The following is a 20,006-nucleotide window of genomic DNA, read 5'->3' as shown; positions in this document are numbered from 1 at the left end:
CGGTATACCGTGAAAATCATTCCCAATTTGCCTCTCGAAAACAAATTCGTAACGCGCCGTGACACGAAAACGATAAAAAATCCCGGTTAAATTATGTCTTCAATTTCAACCTTTCAAACATACATCTGCGATAACGAGATCGTAAGATATAAGAACGAATGTTACGCAATAAGATTCTAAGAAAAAGAAATTGTTCCTCGTACACTTCAACGTGCTTTACGTACAAACAAAGTTTCATTTAAGAATCTAGGGAAACAGGCCAGCACAAAACACAGTCGCAGTGGAATGCGAGGAACCGAGAAACGTTGAAGCTTTCGTCGACAAAGGAAACTTTTGAACGGAGTGGATTTAAATAATCGCTGACAATCCATAAACGCGAAGATTGCGAAATTAATACCTGATATGGTTCGGTTGGCTCGGGTGTCGCGCCCGTTTTATGATCTCATTCCTCCAGGCGCCGTAGATATTCCCGCGGATAACAAAGTGAGAAACGTGTTCGCGTCCCCAAGCGTCGTGTAATAAAATTTAATCCCGGGAGCTTTTACATTTTCCTGAAAGGAGCGAGTGACGCCCGCCACCGTAATTTTCATCATTCACGCCTTCTCTATAGGTTTACACAGTGTATAGGTTTCGCATCGCGTCGTTAATTATTATTTTAATGAACAGTGTGGCGCGTTCGTACGTAGTTGAAACAATGAATGCTGTTTAAATTCCCATGGATACGAAAATTTAGATAACGCATAGATTCGTTAACAGTATATTGGCCAGGGGTCGTAGGCTTTTTAATTCCTGTCCCATCAACGATAACGAAGATTGTTTACGTATAATAAGACCCTAAAATTATAATGCAGAGCTCGCGACAGCTCCGAGTTTTTAATCTTCCCCTAAAAGTGGAACCTGACGTCGAAGAATACGCGTTTCAATCGCAGTTCTAGTGATAGTTTATAGGTTTCACATCGCGTCGTTAATTATTATTTTGATGAACAGTGGGACACGTTCGCACGTAGTTGAAACGATGCAGGTGAATGCTATTCTAATTCCCATGAATACGAAAATGTAGATAACGCATAGATTCGTTAACAGTATACTGGCCAGGGGTCGTAGGCTTTTTAATTCCTGTCCCATCAACGATGATGAAGATTGTTTACGTATAATAGTATTCTAAACCCAAAATCATAATGCAGAGCTCGCGACAGCCCTGAGTTTTTAATCTTCCGCTACAAGTGTAGCCTGGCGTCGAAGAATACGCGTCTCGATCGCGGTCCTGGTGGTACAGGATGAATGGGCGTGCGAGGACAAAGCCGGGCCACTCGAGGACGCAGGAACGCGGAAACGAGCGCAGCCGCGGTGGACGGAGTCGCGAAGGGCGCCGACGCCGGGAGTAGCGACGCCGACGTCGTCGTCGCCGTTCGTGGACGTCAGTAGAGATGCCGCGTCCGCGTATACGGTATATCGACGGTGTCAGTTAGCCCGTGGGGTAGCTTCGGGGTGGATCCAGCCGAAAGTACGGCGAGTGGGGCGCGTCAGAACGCGGGGGACGTTCGCGCTAGCGACGGTGCGTCCTCGACTTCCGCTTAGCCCGTTCGAATCGCGTTCAATTAACACGGATCGAACTCGTGCGTTCGCGATACGTTTCGATCGGGGAGAACGTGCCTCGAGGCTCACGATTTCGTCCTGCCTGATTTTTAATCGAACACAGGATTCGTCGGGGGTGAGATGAGAGACGAGAATGCCAGAGGACGCGTGCAGGAAGCCGTACCAGACGAAAGGCCCGCGAAGTACGATAAGTAGACGCCGTTACTCGACAATGATCGGGGTTGTCCCTTCGTCGTACCCTCCGGATCGATTTTATTCCTCGCCTTGGGGGATGAACGATTCGCCGCGGACGAGGACGCGAACAATGCCGCCTTCGAGTGTGCCTCGCGTGTGATGGTTAACCTTTGAGCTGGCGACAGCTGGACAAACATTGTTAGCCCTCGGTTCTGGTTTGTTTGAACGAAACAACGAGGTTTTTATCCATTGCATTCTAGAGAAATTCGAGATCTTGATCTTGCTATCTCGCAGTTTTTATTTTAAGGTTTAACTGACCGTCGGTTTGGTAATGATATCGTTTTATCCATGTTCGATTGTGAAAGTGTCTTAAGGTAGGGTTCTGGTCTTGGTGAATCATCCGCTTATTCGTTAAGTAAACTTGTTTTCCTAAAGTTTAAGTTCCAAGAGGAAAGTTACTTGCAATATTGCAAGGGTTTCTTTTAAGAACCTGAACCCTTCTCCGAAGACCTTCGGCACTGCATGCTTTAAGACCTCGAAAGCTTACATCCTTACAAATTTATGGCAGTATTCGGAGATTTAAACTGTAGCTTTTCGGAGAAAATACGGGTCAGACAGTATAACTCGATCCTGTATTGCATAATGCGTTCGATCGAGACTCAGGAGAAAGAATTCCTGTAAAGGTCACCGAGGGAATTCTGTCAGGTTTGCGCATGATACATTCCTTTTTATGGGGACTTCTAGCTTCTCTGCTGAATGATCACTCGGCCATTAATTAAAAGGTGAAATAAACTTCATCCAATGAAAATCTCTAGAGGTTATCGAGTAATCGACTCAATATTTTTCATACCTGTTTCAAACGTTTCTCTTTTTCCTTCCATCCTCCGAAAGTCGCCATTGTCTCGCGTTTTCAATTTTGTAAATAGTTCGAGTACCAGCCATAGCCACGTTCGTATAAATTAAGAATGTTTTCCTTTGTTTTGAAGAACATGAAGTACTCCTACACACTTTACCCGGTTTCAATGTAAGGCTTCTCTGCGTAAACTTTGCATTTGTGTACAAAACACACGTTCCTGAAATTGGCTCGTTTTATCGCTCAGTAAACCAGACCCCGGCGACTCGAGCCCTGTGCGATAGAAGGGTTGAAAGTTTACGCCGGCACGTGGATCGATTGGAATCGTTTAATCGCGTCGATTCGAGATCTCCGTGGGGTGTTAGCGCGAATGTGTAGCGGAGTTTGCGTGTTTAAACAGCTCGGGACAACGATGCTTGAGAGACGCTCGAAGAGCGTGGAGAATGTTGAAATGGAAATTCGTTGAACGTTGCGAAACGTGAAGTTATGTTTACTATATATTAGATGCCGCTGTGCTAGTCTTTTCTGGTTAAACAGTTGTGGATATTAGGTCGTGAAATCCGTGAACTATTCCAAACGAAGATATATTTTTATACGCCAAAACATTCGTTTTCTCAAAATAAAGATCTCACGAATTAAAAGGGTAGATGTTACTCATAAAAAAGCGAAGTAGTAAATGCGCGTTACTATTTTTATTTCGTCGACCGTGTATAGACCTCGAAGGATGAAAAAGTTTTAATTGCTGCAACACCGCGGGGATTTTTATCTCCGTACACAATGCGATGTAATTCCTTTAATTACCAAGGGTAGTTTACGGTTCGTCGCGTTCGAAAGTCAACGTCCCCCTCGGCTTTCCCTCGTGGTCAAAGCAAATATCGTAATTAAATTCTTACGATCGCAGCACAAAGGTCGATGCCCGGAAGATGAAGGAAACGAAGGAACATCCGTGAAATGGAAAAGCTCGCGTTCTGACCCCAGACAAACGTTCAAACGTTCCCAGAAGAGGCTCAGTAACGTTCAACGATGAATCGAGAAAACGAGGAAGTACGTCATCGCAAAAACGTTTGAAAACGAAAATATTTACGACCACTATTCTATTGCTTTGAGAACAATTGTGTTTAATTCTACGCGGCACTGTGTCCACAGCAGCGACCAGTCGCTCAAACTGTTTGCGGAGCTTTGCAAAAGGAACCGAATTGCAAGTGCTTGATACTTTCGGTGTTAATATACGGATGCCTCGCCGCAGTGACGTGGTGTAAATGCGCGAATGTTGCCAAGGTACGTCGTTTTTTCTCTGCATTACGGAATTCGCGTTCGAATCATATCGAGTTGTTTAAAAAAATTCAAATATGCAGTGATGCTGCTCATATCGGTTGCTTGATTTCCTTGCGTGGGAGAAAATAGATCCAGCGGTGCTTTTGCTATCGATGCATATTCGTTGCAGGCGTGTTTCAAGTGTGTGGTATTTTTAGCTATTATGTATTTAAAATTCACTCGCGTCGAGTAGGATCGAGTATTTTATTCAGATTTTATTCAGTTTGAGTTATCTTCGATGCATTGAGAAATTGCCAAGATACTTAGTTTTTCATTGACAGAATAGAAGATGAGGAGGAACGTTTTATTAGTTAGTTCCTTCGAGCGGAAGGATTTGTTAAAGTTTCACGAAGTTTTCGATATTTAGCCATGCTAAGTAAACTGACCATAACTCTGAACCAGCGCAGTCATCTCAAGATACTAATTGGATCAATTCGCGTATATACCTGCAAGCTTATTTTAAACTAACATTTGAAACTGATGATTAAACGTACGCTCGTGTCAGACTACGTTAAATTCTTCATTTCAACCTGGAAATCATGAAAATTTTCGAAACGATGGAAATCGAAACGATCATTTCTAAGAGTCAACGTAAGCAATTTGATCAAAAGCAGAATTTCTTTTGTAGATCGAAATAAACTTTATGAGGTTCCCGATTAGAGGCACGAGACTAGTGTCTCCCTGCGATGATGGATACATTTACATCCCCGTAAGTATCCCACGGCATAAACACTAAAAAATGTATACCATGACGAAAGATTTTAACACTTTATTTACCGGAAGCCTATTTTTAGGCTTTTTAATTGCAGTATTTAGCTATTCGAATTTATTTACCGTGTTGATGGTTGTCTACTTAAAATGTTTAGTGTTTGGAAACAGACTTGGCTTTCAATGTACCCAGTAACAGTATGGAGGAATTATTGTCAGCCTAGATTGGCATATGATACTGTAGAAAATTCTTTTTTTAATTAAAGTCTGTTTCTAAATAGCTCGGTAGATAAAGTGTTAAGATCTCCTACTTCACTAGATCCACTTTCATAATGATCAGAAATTAAATCTCCAAACAGAAATATTACTACTGTAGCGCAAAATATCGAAACGACGAAACTAGTAAACGACAATCGCGAAATCGCTCATCTTTCAGGTGGCATTCATGGGAATGCTGTATCTGGTTTACCTCGTGGAGTGTTATCACTCGCCTATTAGAATCGATCTGTTACACGCGGAGAGTCAAGATAGCGTGTTATCGAAGCTGTTGTTGCTGAAGTCCGCCCAGCCGACGATTTGGTGGAAGGCCGTCTCCTACCACTACGTGCGCAGAAAACGACAAATTACCCGGTACAGAAACGGAGACAATTACACTACGACGCAGGTAACGCATAGCGCGCAACGTGCAACGCATATCTCGTAATCCGGACGAAAGGAAATCGCGGGATGGTAAATCGTCGACTTCGCGCGAGCCTGAACGATCTAGAGGACAGATGGACCATTCCCTTCAACAAAGCTAGTTCTTTTTTCTCGCCAGATGGAAGACTTGAAATCTGTGCTTTCAGAAGGGACCACATAAACCCTTTCCTGAATATTTCTATTTCTAATATTAATAATAGGATCATATTTTTTTCGTCACATTTAAAATACTCTATTTCGTTTGATAACGTTTGGTAACCCCTCCGCTTCTATAATTTTAGTTGAAGACTATATACAAAGTAACTGTTCTTGATAACTCGAGTTGTTTGATGACCTCCTCGAAGATCGAAAACCTTCGTTACCAATACTAGCTATCGATTGCGATAAGTAGATACTCTCGCGAGGACCCAAGTCATCGATCGAGGAAGTAAACGGAGGAATTCGACAGGATAATTGATCTTACCTCAAACAGAAACAAGCAGAAACCAGTGAAAATTATTTCCAACTTTCACTACCATCTAAACTAAATTGTTCTATTATTTTCCAACTACTATCGCTAACAACCACGATCTTTCCCCCCCTCAATGGCCCATCTTTCCTCGATCTACCTCCCTTCCTGACGGTGTCCGTTCTCCAGGTATACTACGAGCGAATAAACACCCACGCCGCGACGTCCTTCTACTACTACGACTACTGCGGCGTGAAGGATATCAGCAAGGACCTGATCCTGGACCCGAAAGTGCCCATAACGAAGATCAATCTCACCAAAGGGTTCGCGTTCTCCAACATGAGATCAGCGACGGAGTTCGAGGACGCTAGGTCACGTTTCTTCGCCGAGCAAGTACGACAGATTTCCCTAAAGCAATCTCTACGGTTGATCGTTAAATCGATCGATGGAAATATTACCCTTTAAAGGAGCTGAGGGACGACTATATGGAGATGAGGGAGGGCCTCGATCTTGGATACAATCCCAACCCAACGACCCTGGTGGCTGTCCTTGGGAACCCATGGTTCACGAATCGATACGTGTACTGGTGCCTCAGTGCTTTGTTGCTCAGCTGGCCCCTGAGGGTGATTATCGAATACAAGACGCAGTATGCTGACTATCAGGTAAGAAGGATGAGAAGAAGAAGTATTCTATACTTTTGTGATCGACATTTATTCTGTAATCATTCAGTAATGGGCAAAATCGTAAAATCGCAAATACGAATACGATTGTAATCGTATTCTTAGAAGTTTTCAGCCATAGAAATTTTTTATCTCAAAACCGACATCAGATTCGTGTTCCTTACATTAAAAAACTTAGAAAACCATGCTTTCGTCAAAATAAAAAATTGTTAAAAAGTTACCCTATCTAGGCTCTGGTCAATGGGGACGAATTTTAATTGAAAATTTTTCAGTTTTGATTTCGACGAATGTATGGTTTTCTAAGTTTTTTGGGGTGAGGAACACGAATCTGAAGTCGGTTTTGAGGTAAGGAATTTCAATGGCTGTAAACCTTTAAAAATACGGTCGTAATCGTATTCGTAATCACAACTCGGAAAGATGCGATTACAATCGTAATCGTATTTGCGATTTTACGATTTTGCCCGCCACTGTAATCATTGATGTGATTCAAGAAACAGATCGATTCAGCCCAGATCGATCCAAGTATCCCACGTCCTTACTCAACCAAATATCATCAAAACCACCTCTCTTTTAACAAACCAAACAAACGTATCGACAGATCACGAAGCTGTTCGGCATCAACTACGACACTCCAAGCGGAAGCGAGCCGATCCACGCGTCCATGAGCCAGCAAACCATCAACCAAGCTGGATCGTACATGCTGGCGCCCAGTTACAGCGAGGCTCTCCTGATGGATCCAGTGCCCGACCAACGACCACCCGAATCTCAGGAAGAGACCATAACGGAAATGGTGCCGAGTTACTCCGAGGCGTTGCTCTATCAGCGAGCAGAGCAAGGCTACACCGCGAACGAGGACGTCAGTTTTATCAGCGAGGACTCTAATCGTCGATATGACACGTCTCACGAATGTTCATGTCCTTGTCACTCCTCCACGACCGAAACGAGGACACCAGAGGAGTTTTCCAGACAGGATGAACAGTCGATCGACGCCACCAGACAACCGTTGATAGAAACAACTATCGATATCTACCAACCCTGTACGTCTGTCAGTCAAACAGAGACAGGAAGGTGCGGAAGTTGTGGGAAGTTCTTGGTTGAGGCGCAGTTGGAGAACGAATCCAACAGAGTGGAGCCCGTTACCAGTTCTATGGAAGCGATTAGGAGCGTTAGAAGAGGAATCATCCCGAGGGACGTTTCCGAGCCGAATCTCAGATGTCGATCGGAGCTGATGGAAGGCGACACGAGGTTCCTTCGATTGAACGGACAGAGTTTGTGGAATATCTTGGAGAACGATCAAGAGGAAGAGCTGAATAGCGATGACAGGGCGAGGGAGCCTTGTCAGAACACGGTGAACGTTCCTGTGAAGGAATTCAGGTTCTCCCTGTGCTCCCTGGATGATTCGAGGTCCAGAGAGACCGTCGATGTAAGCAGAGGCGCCATACCCAAGAGAACCGTTAGTCGAAGCAGAGTGATCGCGAATCCAATGTCTGATGAGACTTGCACTCTACCGAATTCAAAGACCTACTTCTGTCTCAAGTCGATTCTCAAGCAGAACAAACGTAGGTACACTCTGATCACCGCGAAGGAGCTTCAGAACATGTCTAATCGAGAGGATGGGGACATGGAGGATCGCTGCGGGGCCAGGGCGTCGTACCACGAGGGTTGCTCGGCTGCTTATCCATCGACGAGTGGGGGAAGATCTAACTTGTTCTCGCGATCCAGAGAGAGCTTAGACAGCGCGCTTGGTAGGAGGAAGAAGCAATTGCTGAAGTGTTTGTCCACTGACCAGAACGAGGATCCTGCAGGCTCTAAACGCGAGAGTAACAGGTGAGTAACATTTAACGATTCTTTTAAGATAGTGATTTAACACATTGCTAACCAGGAAACGAGTAAATTCGCATCGGCACTTGCATTATCTGTTTCAATTTATGAAACCCAAGGCGATATAGAATACTACAATAGCTTTGCTCATCGGGTTTAGTCCTGTCGGTTTTTTATTCTTCTTTAATAATAGAATATACTTTACTCGGTATTTAGGTTCGCATCACTCGGTAGTTTATATCACATTCAATTACGAAATAATAGCAGGTGTCATGACGTCGCTTCTGTGTAAAATTGCCGGTCAACAATGTGTTAAGATACTGATTTAAGATCAGGTGTACTGTTTGATTTCTTACCAAAGTATCGAAAAAACAATGATTGGAAGTTATAATAAGGTTTTTAAAGGAAACAGTATGCTACCCTTGTAGAACTACGAAGGGTCCAGAAGAAATTGCGTTAACACTAAATCTATCGACGTTTATGCGTAACTATTTCCACCGTGACGAAACAAATCACTTAGGCCGATCGCACACGGCGCAACCGAACCAGTTTCAAACCACTCTGAAACTAGTTGCATGCGACCATGGATCTAGGTAAAACAAAGATAGTGGAGTAGGTAAAATAAAGAGCGCAAACGGTTTGCAACACTAATTTCAAATCGGTTGCGCCGTGTGCGATTGGCCTTATAGATACTTTTTTCAATGAAATGCAAAAATATTTGACTAGAAATTAAATTGAATAACGCATGAAACAATTGTATATAATTCATATACCGAATATGAGAACTGTATAGAAAAGTTTGAAGACGATCGTGGTAGGTTTAACGTTAAAAATAGAATCCCGTCCACAGGACCCTGATCTTCGCCAGTCCAATTCAGGAAGTCTGTCCTGGGGATCCGTTCGGAGGCAAGGACGTGATCCGTACCAGACAAGTGGTCGATTCCACCCCCACAGAAGAATCACCGAGCCACACAGTGCTGACCCAGCTCGGACGATCCTTGACCTGCGATCGAAAAGTGTCACGACGTCGCTTCCAGGAGTCCCGCAGACAACGTTACTCGGACACTTCTCACCCATCCTCTTTCTCATGTCCACCCGATCGTCAGCATTCCTATCCCTACGCGTTCTCAGCGTCCATGGACGCCGTGGACGGCATCGACTTCGCCAAGAGCCAGACGTCCTCCCACGTCTACCAACACGGCAACTCCTTTCCTCCTTACGAAGGCTCCACTTGCAACGGGAAGTTCCCCGATCCGCCGATCGTCGATCGCGTCTCCGAAAGCTCTTCCAAGTCGCCCACCAGAGAGCTGACTCGTTCGCTGACCGAGAGACGAACGAAGCCTGCACGAAACGAGTCCGGTCTACGTCGAAGCTTCACGGGCAGGGTCGAGGACTACCGAGCTGAGAACAGCAAATGGCCAAACCTGAACATGGAGACCTCGTTATAACGAAGGGACGCTCACGGACCCAGTCTAACGTAATTGTAAATATCCGTCCTTACGATTTTCACGGTTCAAGAATCTGTACATACGGCGTAAATACGAATCACTAGCATCGAGCGGGGCTATTGCCTCGCTGAACGTGCCGCCTTTTGCTTAACGCGTACATTTCGACGGTAGGAATGAGCCATAGAAGCACTGATGTCTTTTGATTGCTGTAGCGGTGAGTACTTGGGGAGCTGATAGGTGAAGTAGTTGGTCAGAATTGTTTGGTGACGAGAATACTACCCTTGGCTGATGCTTCTGACAATGGTAGATGCTGTGAGGACACTTAGGATATCTTTAGTAGGATACCTACTCCATCGTGTCCTCGTGAAATCTTCGGTAGACTTCCCAATATCCTTGAAGTGAAGTAGTTGATTAGGATTGTTTGGTGACGAGAGTACTACTCTTGGTTGATGTCTCTGACAATGGTAGATGCTCTGAGGGCACCTAAGACACGTCCGATAGGATACCTTCTCCATCGTGTCCTCGTTGAAGCCTTCAATAGACTTCTGAATAACCCTGAGGCAAGGCCTGCTGGGTAGATTTACATAGTGAGTCCACTAGTAGCTCGGTAGCTCCATAACGATCGTTCTCCATACTCCAGTGTCTAATGCAAGGCCACACAGGTAGCCTTATGAGTCGAACGAGTCCAATAAAAAGTCCATTTTTCTCCTGGCCTCGATCTAGGACCCTACATATGAGCCGTTCGGTGCACAAATCGATTAGCTCCATAAAACAAAAGGTTAAGGCCAATCGCACACGGCGCAACCGATTTGAAATTAGTGTTGCAAACCGTTTGCGCTCTTTGTTTTACCTACTGAAGAATTGAATCCATGGTCGCATGCAACTAGTTTCAGAATGGTTCGAAACTGATCGGTTGCGCTCGTGTGCGATCAGCCTAAGAAATACGATGAAATATAAAAAGTTACGGCTATACCAAATGCTTTGACACTTAAATTCCAGATTTTTCAAAAAGTTGAGTTAATCGATTTGTGCATTGAACGGTTCATATAGTCCTCCATATCCCAGTGTCTAAGTCAAGGCCATAAGTAGCCTTGAGTCCAGTTGAAGTTTCCTTCCCCTGTCCTGGCACATCGCCAGAGTCTGCAATTAAGAAGAGCGCTTCGCCAAACAAACTTGACTAATTGATCCATCTGCCAGCTGCACAATCGCTCATCCCAACGGTAAATTGTCGTTTAGAATCATCCGTTACCGGACGGAGAGAGTACGAGCGTCTGAGACGCTATCGATGTTGCCAATGGAAATTATCGTGTGCCCCGTTTAGGGATGTTGACTCTCTAAAGAGTCCATTGTACCTCAGACTCGGTTTCGTTCGATTGCGGATGAAATTTCACGCGAGCAATTGATTCGGCGTCAATTACGCGCACATCGTATAGCATCTAAGCTTCACTCCCTGATGGCTGAAGGGTTTCGAGGTGACACTAAGGAGAGAAAGCACGTGGTGACCTAGGATTTGCAGGTTGAAATCATTTCCACGGGGTTTTCACCGTTCTAGTATTCACGGTGAAGATAGAGTAGGTTTAAAATACTAGGTATCGGCTGCTTTTGAAAGTACTGTCGCTGGAAGGGATCTCGTGTCGTAAAGTCGGTCGGAAATCGATCTTTACATCTTAAGTCGACCGCAATTAGTAATCTGACACCTTTTTAGACAAGGATAAAGCTAAACTTTTCGTTCGGGACCGTACGATATCAGAATTAGGAGGTTCATAGTTCAATAACTTTATTCTTCTTATGTATCTTTGCACATAATTCTGTAGTGGATGAATCGATTATCATAAAACTTTTTCGTTTCAACCAGTCATCGTCAAGAGTTTTTGTTTCCAGTTTGGAAAAACCCCAGGTACTCGTAACGAATCATATTTAGTGTTGGGGTCCCGAGGTGCAACGTGGGCATGTATCTTTAGAGCCGTGACATCCTTGTCGTCCTAGGGATCAGTTACTTGTGCCAATAAAGTAATAGCTGCTGTTTCGGTTTGTGACTTCTCAAGATCCCTAACAGCGACTATACCTGGGGACTTTAAAGAACAAACTACCCATACCAGAGTCATGCATTTTGTTCCTGGCTATTCGACTCGTAAATTACAAAAGGTAAACTGTTTGAACCAATGTTGTGCATGTCTCTGATACAAGTGACTTCTCCCGGAGAGTCGAAAGGTCGCAGCAACGAAATATGGGACAGTTTTTAGATTGGCATTTAGCGTGACAGTCAACGTGTCAAGTGGATAACTTAAGATTTAATTGCTCCCCTTTCTCTCTGTTGTTTAAGTAGCGCAAATTCATACAAAAAGTTTTCTCTCGAGCAAGGTCTTCTTCATTTCTCGAATTCATGGGAGTTTTGAATTCGAAATGTAAATATAGAGTTCATATTCAACGATAGATATTTGATATTCTTCGTTTACCTTCTAACTAACTTTAAATATCGTCGAATCGTATAACGCAACGTTTTCTTTGTCGTGTCGTGCCTCGAAACCCTTTTCATCGGATAATTAACGATCTCATGCAATACCTTGCACACACACACACACACACAGCCGCGATCGTGGGCTTTCAAACAATTTTATGCTTGCAGCGCTACATGTTCTTCGGGTAAACACTAATTACCTTCTATTGTTCCGTAATTCGTCAATAGTTGATCCGAAGTCAATTTGAATGAGTTACCAAGCGAATTTGGGCGTATATAGTTCTATTGGTAGAATCGAATGGGGGGAATTTCAATAACGTCTCGGAACAATTGGTTAATTAACCGAGATTTTTCCATGGCGAATTAATTTCTCGCGGCTTTCACGAATTCACCGAGTAATTTTCATGAAATTCGACCAAATTACTCAACGATTCTCCATAGTGAAGCGTGTTAACCCTCGACGATGTCCTTCAGGCTTCAGGTCAATATAATCGCAAGAAAAGAAGTAGGAAGAACGACGAATTGCAAAATTTTCAAGAAACTATTGACAATTTGAAATTTCTTCGCGCTTCGTTCAATGAACAATTATAATTCGAAGATGTAATTTAAACGAAATTTGTCCACCTTGACCCTGCTAGTCGAGGGTTAATATCGTTAAAAAGTAACAAAAGCATCGAATGATCGCAGCGTCAATTTGTACGAAGGGATTTACAAAAATAAAAATAAAACGCTCGCTCAAGCGCAAGCAGGAAACATAGATTTTACACAGTAAGCGAAAAATATTGAATTAAATGGGAATCCGCGCCGAATACGATTGAAAGTCTTCGCTTGTCCGTGCACAGATACGAAAATATACAACATATATTTTTGTCTACACTGTTTGCTAGCGCGAAGATCTAACCGAGACGACAGATTCGTACGCGTAAAAATCGTATTCCGATCGTTTTTACCGGTCTCTCGTGATTTCGAGAACTTTGTATTATTAGACGATATATACATAAATATACGTATACTACTATTACATATATATATTTATTATATATTACTACGGAGACAACAAACGCACCGTTATGCTTTTAGGGAAATATTTTTCATATACTCGGAATATGTGTATCGATGCCAATTGTTGATCGTGATAATCATTGATAGAGAATATTACGCTGATGATGTTTGCGGTCGTGGTATGGTTGAGATTTAACTCTCGCGAGGAGGTCTTGGTCTACACAAGGTGTTCCAAAAATGTTATAACACCTTGAAAGGGGTGGTTCGGGAGGTGATTTGAAACAACTTTTTCCTTAGCGAAAATATTGTCCGAGGCTTCGTTAAGGAGATATTAAGAGAAAACCTCGACCAATCAGAGCGCATAGTCTACGATATCGCGGGCCGCCCACCGGCATATGCGCGCTCTGATTGGTCGGGGTTTTCTCTTAATATCTCCTTAACGAAACCTCGGACAATATTTTCGCTAAGGAAAAAGTTGTTTCAAGGTGTTACAACATTTTTGGGACACCCTGTATTCTACATCAGGAATCGACACTGTAAAGGAATTATGGTCTCGGGGCCCTTTCTACTCGTGGTACAGCCCTGCTACCCACCTGACGGTAGCACCAGTGACGAAGATCCCGACACTATGATTCTACAGTGCCAATTCCTGGTTTACACGTCTAAAAATTTATGGATATCTACAGGGTGATCAGGTTTAATCTATAAGTGGATATGTTTCGAATGTTTAGTTCGAAAAATGTTGAAGGGTTAAGGGAGGATAAGTTAAAAAATGGATTTCTAATGTAGCACTTGGCACAATGAAAAATGAAATGAAATGCATTGTTTAAAAGAAAGAAGTAACCGCCTTTTCGTCTCTGCGTGTTGCTATTTTTTAATAAAACTGGACAAGGTTATTAGCAAATTTTGATGAGCTTCCTGAAAAGATTTGAATTACAAATTAATTCTACGTAATTCTACGACCAAAAGAACTAAATTCCAAGTTGAATAGGTTCCCTAAGTGTAGGACTTTGGTATTTACTGAGAATCGCAAATACGAATGACTATCGATAAACGTATAGATTTATGCAGATAGCTCTCCCTCCACTAACCATCGTAATTCAGCCTTTTTCAAAGTAAAATATATCCATTTATTACGACCCGTTACAAGGGTAAAAAATTACGAATCTTAATTGTACCACGATAATCCTTATGTATAGTAAGTAAAAATGTGCATATGTGTGTACGTGTTAAAAGAGTCATTTTCCCCATCTCTCGCTCTCGACAAGAGCAACAATTCAACTCGTTCGATTTCGATCTCTTTTATTACCAAAGAAAATCATAAATAATGTTCCAATTAATTCACGTACGCATAAAATCGAAAGTAACACTCGGAAAGTCTGAAACTTGTCCAGCATCTTTTCTAAATCAAGGTAAAAAAAAAAGTATGCAACGAACGTGCACGTCAAGTATTCAAACTGTGCTCACCCTTGTGTGCCAATCACGAAGAAAGCGATGAAATTCTCTGCGCAGTCATCAAATTTCTCGTCGAGCAGCAGTATTCTCCACCAAATCCACGATATTCCTCTTTTAAACAGAAATCGGGAACCAGTTTTCCACCCGCAAACTCAGAACGTACGCACATTCGCATTTCGAAGCTACACTTTTCTAACAAGCGGCGTCGTAACGAGAATCGCAGGTGATTTTCCGCGCCAAATTCAAATACGACAGTACACATAGACAACGTAGCTGAGCCGCCGCATAGACGTAGACGTTTGCGAATTTGCTGAGCGACGAGCGACGAAAGCATGTGATACCATAAACACGATACTCACGATAACCGTTTAAGTGTTAAGCATCTCAGGATAACACGCGCGATTACTTAAGTTTTACGTGTAAAACGAATAACGTATGGCAACTTTTTTTATCTGCGTAATAATAGAACTTTTGATAGATAAATCTAACGGACGCCGATCGCAAAGGGACACTTTCCGTAATGGCAGTTGTACTAACGTAAGCAAAACAACGACTAACATCAAACATTCGAATTTAATTTGAACATCTCCTTTGAATTCATTTCGAACTATGAAACGATATAATCGAATCTAGAATTAAATTAATTGATTGTAGAGATTAAATCGTATCAAGGGTATTTGAAATATTAGAGTTTCGATTAAACTGAATAAGCATTGACTAGCCGTGTATCGTATGTTTATTTCGAAAGTGTCTCTTCTGAGGAACCACTCGAGCCAGTATCATTCGAAAAATCATCGATCCGTAAGTAGTCCCCATAGAATTTGAATTTAGATTTTAAGAATTTATCGAAAATTTCAGTGTCAAATACGTGAATAAAAGATCGACGATCTAAACTTGAAAGTTTGAAGAACGTTTATAAACGAAAACGGGTATAGTGCTAAATTGATGTAATTTCGATGTCGATTTGAATTCCACTTTGTTACAAATTTTCGATCGATTAATTACAGATAAAAATGATTGTAAACATTTGGCTATTGCAAAAAAAATTGCACGCCAGCAGGAATTTTGCTGTTATCGCTTAGTGTTCTTGCAAATTATTCACGCAATGTATCTAAAGCCTCGACGTACAACGGAATCCTCGTTGCCGTGCAATATTAAGAACAAAAAAACCCATGCCGTCTCAGAAAAGTGCTCTTCTAAGTAAAATTGTTATTATAGGGCGAATTGTCTATTACTATGCGATAATTGGACACGCGTTTGTATGCGATACGTATACGCATATATTCGTTCGCATAAAAATGCCTGTAAGTGTATATTGCTGCGTATGTAACATTATTATTATTATTAACGACGATATACAAATCATTCCTGTAAAGACAAAAAAAAAATGAAAACGTTATGGTTATAGTACAATAAATGTTGACACGAAAAAGGAAAGTGTCTCCTTAAAGTTCTTTGAACTTATGTTATTCTTTTTCCATGTACAATTATGGTTAGCAAATGAAACATTTCAATATTTTTAGTTCAATGTATTTTTCAAAAATGTGGGACAATATTAATAAAAGTATAAGATACAGTCACTGTGTCATGAGCGAAATAACAAAAAGTCTAAAATGACCACAGAAAACAATATTGCGTATAGATTTACCAATGGAATATAGACACGATATACAAGTGAGTACAACACTATTATATCGGACACAAAGAAATTCTTTAATGCATGTGTAATATCGTTACTGACATTTATACATTTTGTTTGCTCACTTATAAACATTCATGGGAAAGGGAACGATAGGAACCTTTTCTTTAATTGTGCCCAGTTTCTTGCCATATTAAACAATAAAGTGTCTTAACGTAACTATAATAAGTATATTTTTCCTTAGCGAACACTTCGCTTGGTGTTTACAGAAATAAGATATAGGACTCTTCGTTTAGTTGGACTAGCAATATCGACAGACCATCGCATTCGGCTAGTTTTCAACGATTGTACGTTCAATGAATCGCCGTGATTTTTAGTAAAGCTAATTTTCCACATAGCCATTTTGGGTGTAATAGACTCGATAATAAAGCGTTTTGCTTCGCCAAAGTGAATATGAATTGTCGAACTTAAGAAGATACACTCCCTGCAATAAGAAAACATACGATCACGATGTATTAGCTTTTCAAGTTTTATTTTTTTAAGGAATGAATTTGCTTACCTGTCCTGGGTATCTATGACTTCCAGCATAAATTTCTTCTTGGGAATCCCTCCTATATACCTTTTAAGAACAATACAAGATTGTGAAAATAATAGCAATGCCAAACTTTGTTCTATATTACTGAAATACAAGTGTAAGTATCTACTTACAGGTACTACCACGCTTATAGGTGGCGACGGTGGTTTATAATCTGACTGCATGGTGCCATTTATTACTCCACTTTCCAAATCTTCTTTTGAAATATAATCTTCGTCCTCTTCATCTTCATCCTCGGATTCGCTAATATGTACCGATACTTGACTTGTTTCTGGCTTTGACCACTCAAAGTATACTCCGAAACCTATATCATAACCATCTGTTGCAAACTCCCAAAACAAACAAGAGCCATCCTCATGTGTTGGCACTCTAACAGTCACTGTCTCTCCGTGTCCAACTTTAATAACTGCATCACCAGCTTCTCTCCTAATACTTTCCTTAAATTCTTCCACACCTTTCCTTGTCCACATTTCTGCAGGAGCTATAGGTGGCCAATCCTCTTGTTCATCCGAGTCTTCTTCGTTTAACAGTGCCGTTTCATCTGTCTCTTTGTGTTCTTCCTTTTGTTCATTATCAGTTGTGGCATTATTCGCTACTGGGGTTTGCTCTTCTGTGACTAATTGGTTCTGACGCAACTGTTGCATATACTGATGATAATGCTGCTCTTGTAACTGCCGTATTAAAACACCTTGCTGTTCTGGATTTCCAGGATATTGTTGTTCTGCATACATCTTAAATTGATAATAAGTTTGTTGATTTAAGGCATCCTGAATTTGTCTCCTCTGTAATTCTTCTTTTAATCGAGCTTCTTCATCTTTCTTTTTTTGTTCCTCTAACTCTTTTAATCTCCTTTCCTCCTCCAACTTTCTCGCTTCTTCTTCCTTCTTCAGTCGTAATTTTTCTTCTATATCTCTTTTTTGTGCTTCTACAACTGTCCTAAACAAAGGACACAATTTATCCAATAAAACTATAAATCCTTCCATCGCCTGCTCCTTGGATATATCTCCCAAATTTTGCCATGCTAAACGTCTGTCTCTTCCAATCACATCCAACACACCTAACGGCGGTGCATTCTCTGCTGTACATTTCCCGTGTGTCACTTGTTGCGTAAAAGCCACCAATTTTACTTTATCTTCGTAAGACAGATGAACTGCTTTCCCTTCCTTTTCTATAATTACATATTTTCACGTAACATTGCGACGAAAAAAAAAATTAATATTTTATCTATTCACTGTCCAGCTCGTACAAGGTGAACAACATCAAAATCAACACGGCGATTACGAATGAAATTCTCATATTTCTCTATACTTCAGGTTTCCAACATGTTACGAAAATATAGCAGAACGATAGGATAACGCGAATTTACATAGACATGTCATTTTTTTGACGCAATACAAAGAACTGAACAGAGTAGATTATTCTAGCAAACTGTCAATACGACTGACTCACCTTTGTAGAAATTTACTGCCATCTTATATAGTTCACGGGTTTCAAACCCCCATAGACGTGGTTCGGGTCTTTCCTCGTTTTCGGTATCGTTTTCATTTTTCGTCGATTCGTCCGCAGATATTGCTAATTTTTCGATTTTCTTCCCTAACGAGGAAATGTCACCATTGGTGCCCGCCATTTGCAATTGCACTGACACGTCAATTACTGTCGGTACAAATGTCTTAACCGCATTCCTTTAAATGCGTACATTAATTGAAACATATCCGATCTCATTAAGAAGTCAGTGACAAAAAGTGTATTATGTCGCGATGATCCTTCTATGACAGCACTTGTTATGCATAATATTACAGGTTACAGACCATCTCTCTATTGGTCGATTGCCACATCGTAAGATCCGACGAAACTAAACTGCCGCGGAGTGTCGTAGAAACTCAACGAATCGATTGTTATATTCTACAATCTTTGAGCGCGAAAAATATAACGACGTTATTTATATTCTTCGCTGCAACTGCGTATTTCTTTGCTGTTATAGCATCATTTTGGTTTCTTGAGTATTTTATGGGCTATACTGGTAGGTGAATCTCACCTTTTCGATGATACGTGTGACGTCTCTGATCGTATTCACAATAATCAATGTGATATATTTGTTATAAAAATAACGCTTCATGAACAGCGAACTTTGCAACCCTGGTAACTCTATTTCAAGTATGGATCTATTTTGATCAGCTGGCGCTGAAAATATGTTCAGTTTTCAGTTAGAATTTATTATATTTTGGATGTTTCTCGATCCTTGTACACCTCTTGCGAAATCATTTATTATTGAGACACGAATTTATGGAGACATGAATTTTTACGTACATCTCATCTCTTTTTAATAAGAGACGTTTATTATCAGAGTAGTTTAAGGGGGCATTTCACTGTGAACGCACAAAAAAAAGCATATTTTCAATAATTTTTTTCTCAGGAACTATTGCATAAAATTGAATGAATGTTTTTTCTCCTGGTAATCTGAAACGGAAAATCAAAGAAGTTTATTAAACTATGTCGTCACACCTATCGTCGGAACCTCCGAGTAGTTGATATTTTGATTTTTACTTACAATTTCACCTGATTTACGGTACAAAAAAAGTGTTTTTTTTTTGCTCTCTTTCACAAGAAACGCTGCCATTTTGTTTATTTTCGATGAAATAAATAAGCGGAGGTTCCGACGATAGGTGTGACGACATAGTTTAATAAACTTTTTCGATTTTCTGTTTCAGATTACCAGGAGATCCAAAATCACCTGCGCCAGCAGATAACTTTATTTTTTTGCACACATGCATATTATTTTGTAAATAAATGACAAAATATTTTTTACCAAAAAAAATTTTTATTTACTTTCCTTAATCATACCTTTAAGGGGAAAAACATTCATTCAATTTTATGCAATAGTTCTTGAGAAAAAAATTATTCAAAATATGCTTTTTTTTGTGTGTTCACAGTGAAATGCCCCCTTAAGTATGTTTTACATAAATGAATTTACACTGCTTTCATAATGAACATCTCCATTCACAAAAGTATCGTGCCTAGAAATAGTATGGAAGAATCTTACAAAATTAATTTTCCACGTTGTTCTCTTTTCTGTTAACAGATACCCTACAGAAACTTGAGGCAGAAAAGGTTGAAAT

The 20,006-nt window shown here is 41.0% G+C and overlaps 2 protein-coding genes across 4 annotated transcripts; one reads left to right on the top strand and one right to left on the bottom strand.

The window, feature by feature from the left end:
* Positions 1 to 1,392: 1,392 nt before the first annotated feature.
* On the top strand, positions 1,393 to 13,680 carry LOC128886381 (uncharacterized). Of its 3 annotated transcripts, none has more exons than XM_054141212.1 (9): positions 1,393 to 1,778; positions 3,525 to 3,667; positions 3,770 to 3,901; positions 4,566 to 4,646; positions 5,082 to 5,309; positions 5,982 to 6,185; positions 6,263 to 6,454; positions 7,071 to 8,299; positions 9,144 to 13,680. In XM_054141212.1, exons 2-9 carry the CDS (start codon positions 3,647 to 3,649, stop codon positions 9,739 to 9,741), a joined length of 2,685 nt encoding a protein of 894 aa, XP_053997187.1. In that variant the 5' UTR covers positions 1,393 to 1,778; positions 3,525 to 3,646; the 3' UTR covers positions 9,742 to 13,680. The 3 variants fall into 3 exon arrangements, with proteins under 3 accessions (XP_053997187.1, XP_053997186.1, XP_053997188.1); XM_054141211.1 differs by having other exon boundaries at positions 1,395 to 1,778; positions 6,260 to 6,454; XM_054141213.1 differs by lacking the exons at positions 1,393 to 1,778; positions 3,525 to 3,667; positions 3,770 to 3,901; positions 4,566 to 4,646 and having other exon boundaries at positions 5,175 to 5,374; positions 6,260 to 6,454.
* A 2,490-nt stretch (positions 13,681 to 16,170) lies between these two features.
* Positions 16,171 to 18,730, bottom strand: LOC128886406 (Golgi resident protein GCP60). Its single transcript, XM_054141279.1, has 4 exons — positions 18,340 to 18,730; positions 17,004 to 18,058; positions 16,855 to 16,914; positions 16,171 to 16,779 (listed from the first exon to the last, which is right to left on the bottom strand). Exons 1-4 carry the CDS (start codon positions 18,515 to 18,517, stop codon positions 16,678 to 16,680), a joined length of 1,395 nt encoding a protein of 464 aa, XP_053997254.1. The 5' UTR covers positions 18,518 to 18,730; the 3' UTR covers positions 16,171 to 16,677.
* Between the last annotated feature and the right edge of the window lie 1,276 nt (positions 18,731 to 20,006).

Source organism: Hylaeus anthracinus, unplaced genomic scaffold (genome assembly GCF_026225885.1).
Source record: "Hylaeus anthracinus isolate JK02 unplaced genomic scaffold, UHH_iyHylAnth1.0_haploid 11982, whole genome shotgun sequence".
NCBI classification, from domain to species: Eukaryota; Metazoa; Arthropoda; class Insecta; order Hymenoptera; family Colletidae; genus Hylaeus; species Hylaeus anthracinus.
Note: the sequence above shows the minus strand (reverse complement) of the source record. Positions and strands in the feature narration are given on the sequence as shown.

Excerpts from the sequence above, each read along its gene's own strand:
- LOC128886381 (XM_054141211.1), top strand. The coding sequence starts at position 3,647 with ATGAATCGAGAAAACGAGGAA. Across the intron at positions 3,668-3,769 it reads TGAATCGAGAAAACGAGGAA|CAGCGACCAGTCGCTCAAAC; the intron begins GTACGTCATCGC and ends CTGTGTCCACAG. Across the intron at positions 6,186-6,259 it reads CACGTTTCTTCGCCGAGCAA|GAGCTGAGGGACGACTATAT; the intron begins GTACGACAGATT and ends TACCCTTTAAAG.
- LOC128886406 (XM_054141279.1), bottom strand. The coding sequence starts at position 18,517 with ATGGCGGGCACCAATGGTGACATTTCCTCGTTAGGGAAGAAAATCGAA. Across the intron at positions 18,059-18,339 it reads GGCAGTAAATTTCTACAAAG|AAAAGGAAGGGAAAGCAGTT; the intron begins GTGAGTCAGTCG and ends ATGTAATTATAG. Across the intron at positions 16,915-17,003 it reads CTATAAGCGTGGTAGTACCT|GTATATAGGAGGGATTCCCA; the intron begins GTAAGTAGATAC and ends TGTTCTTAAAAG.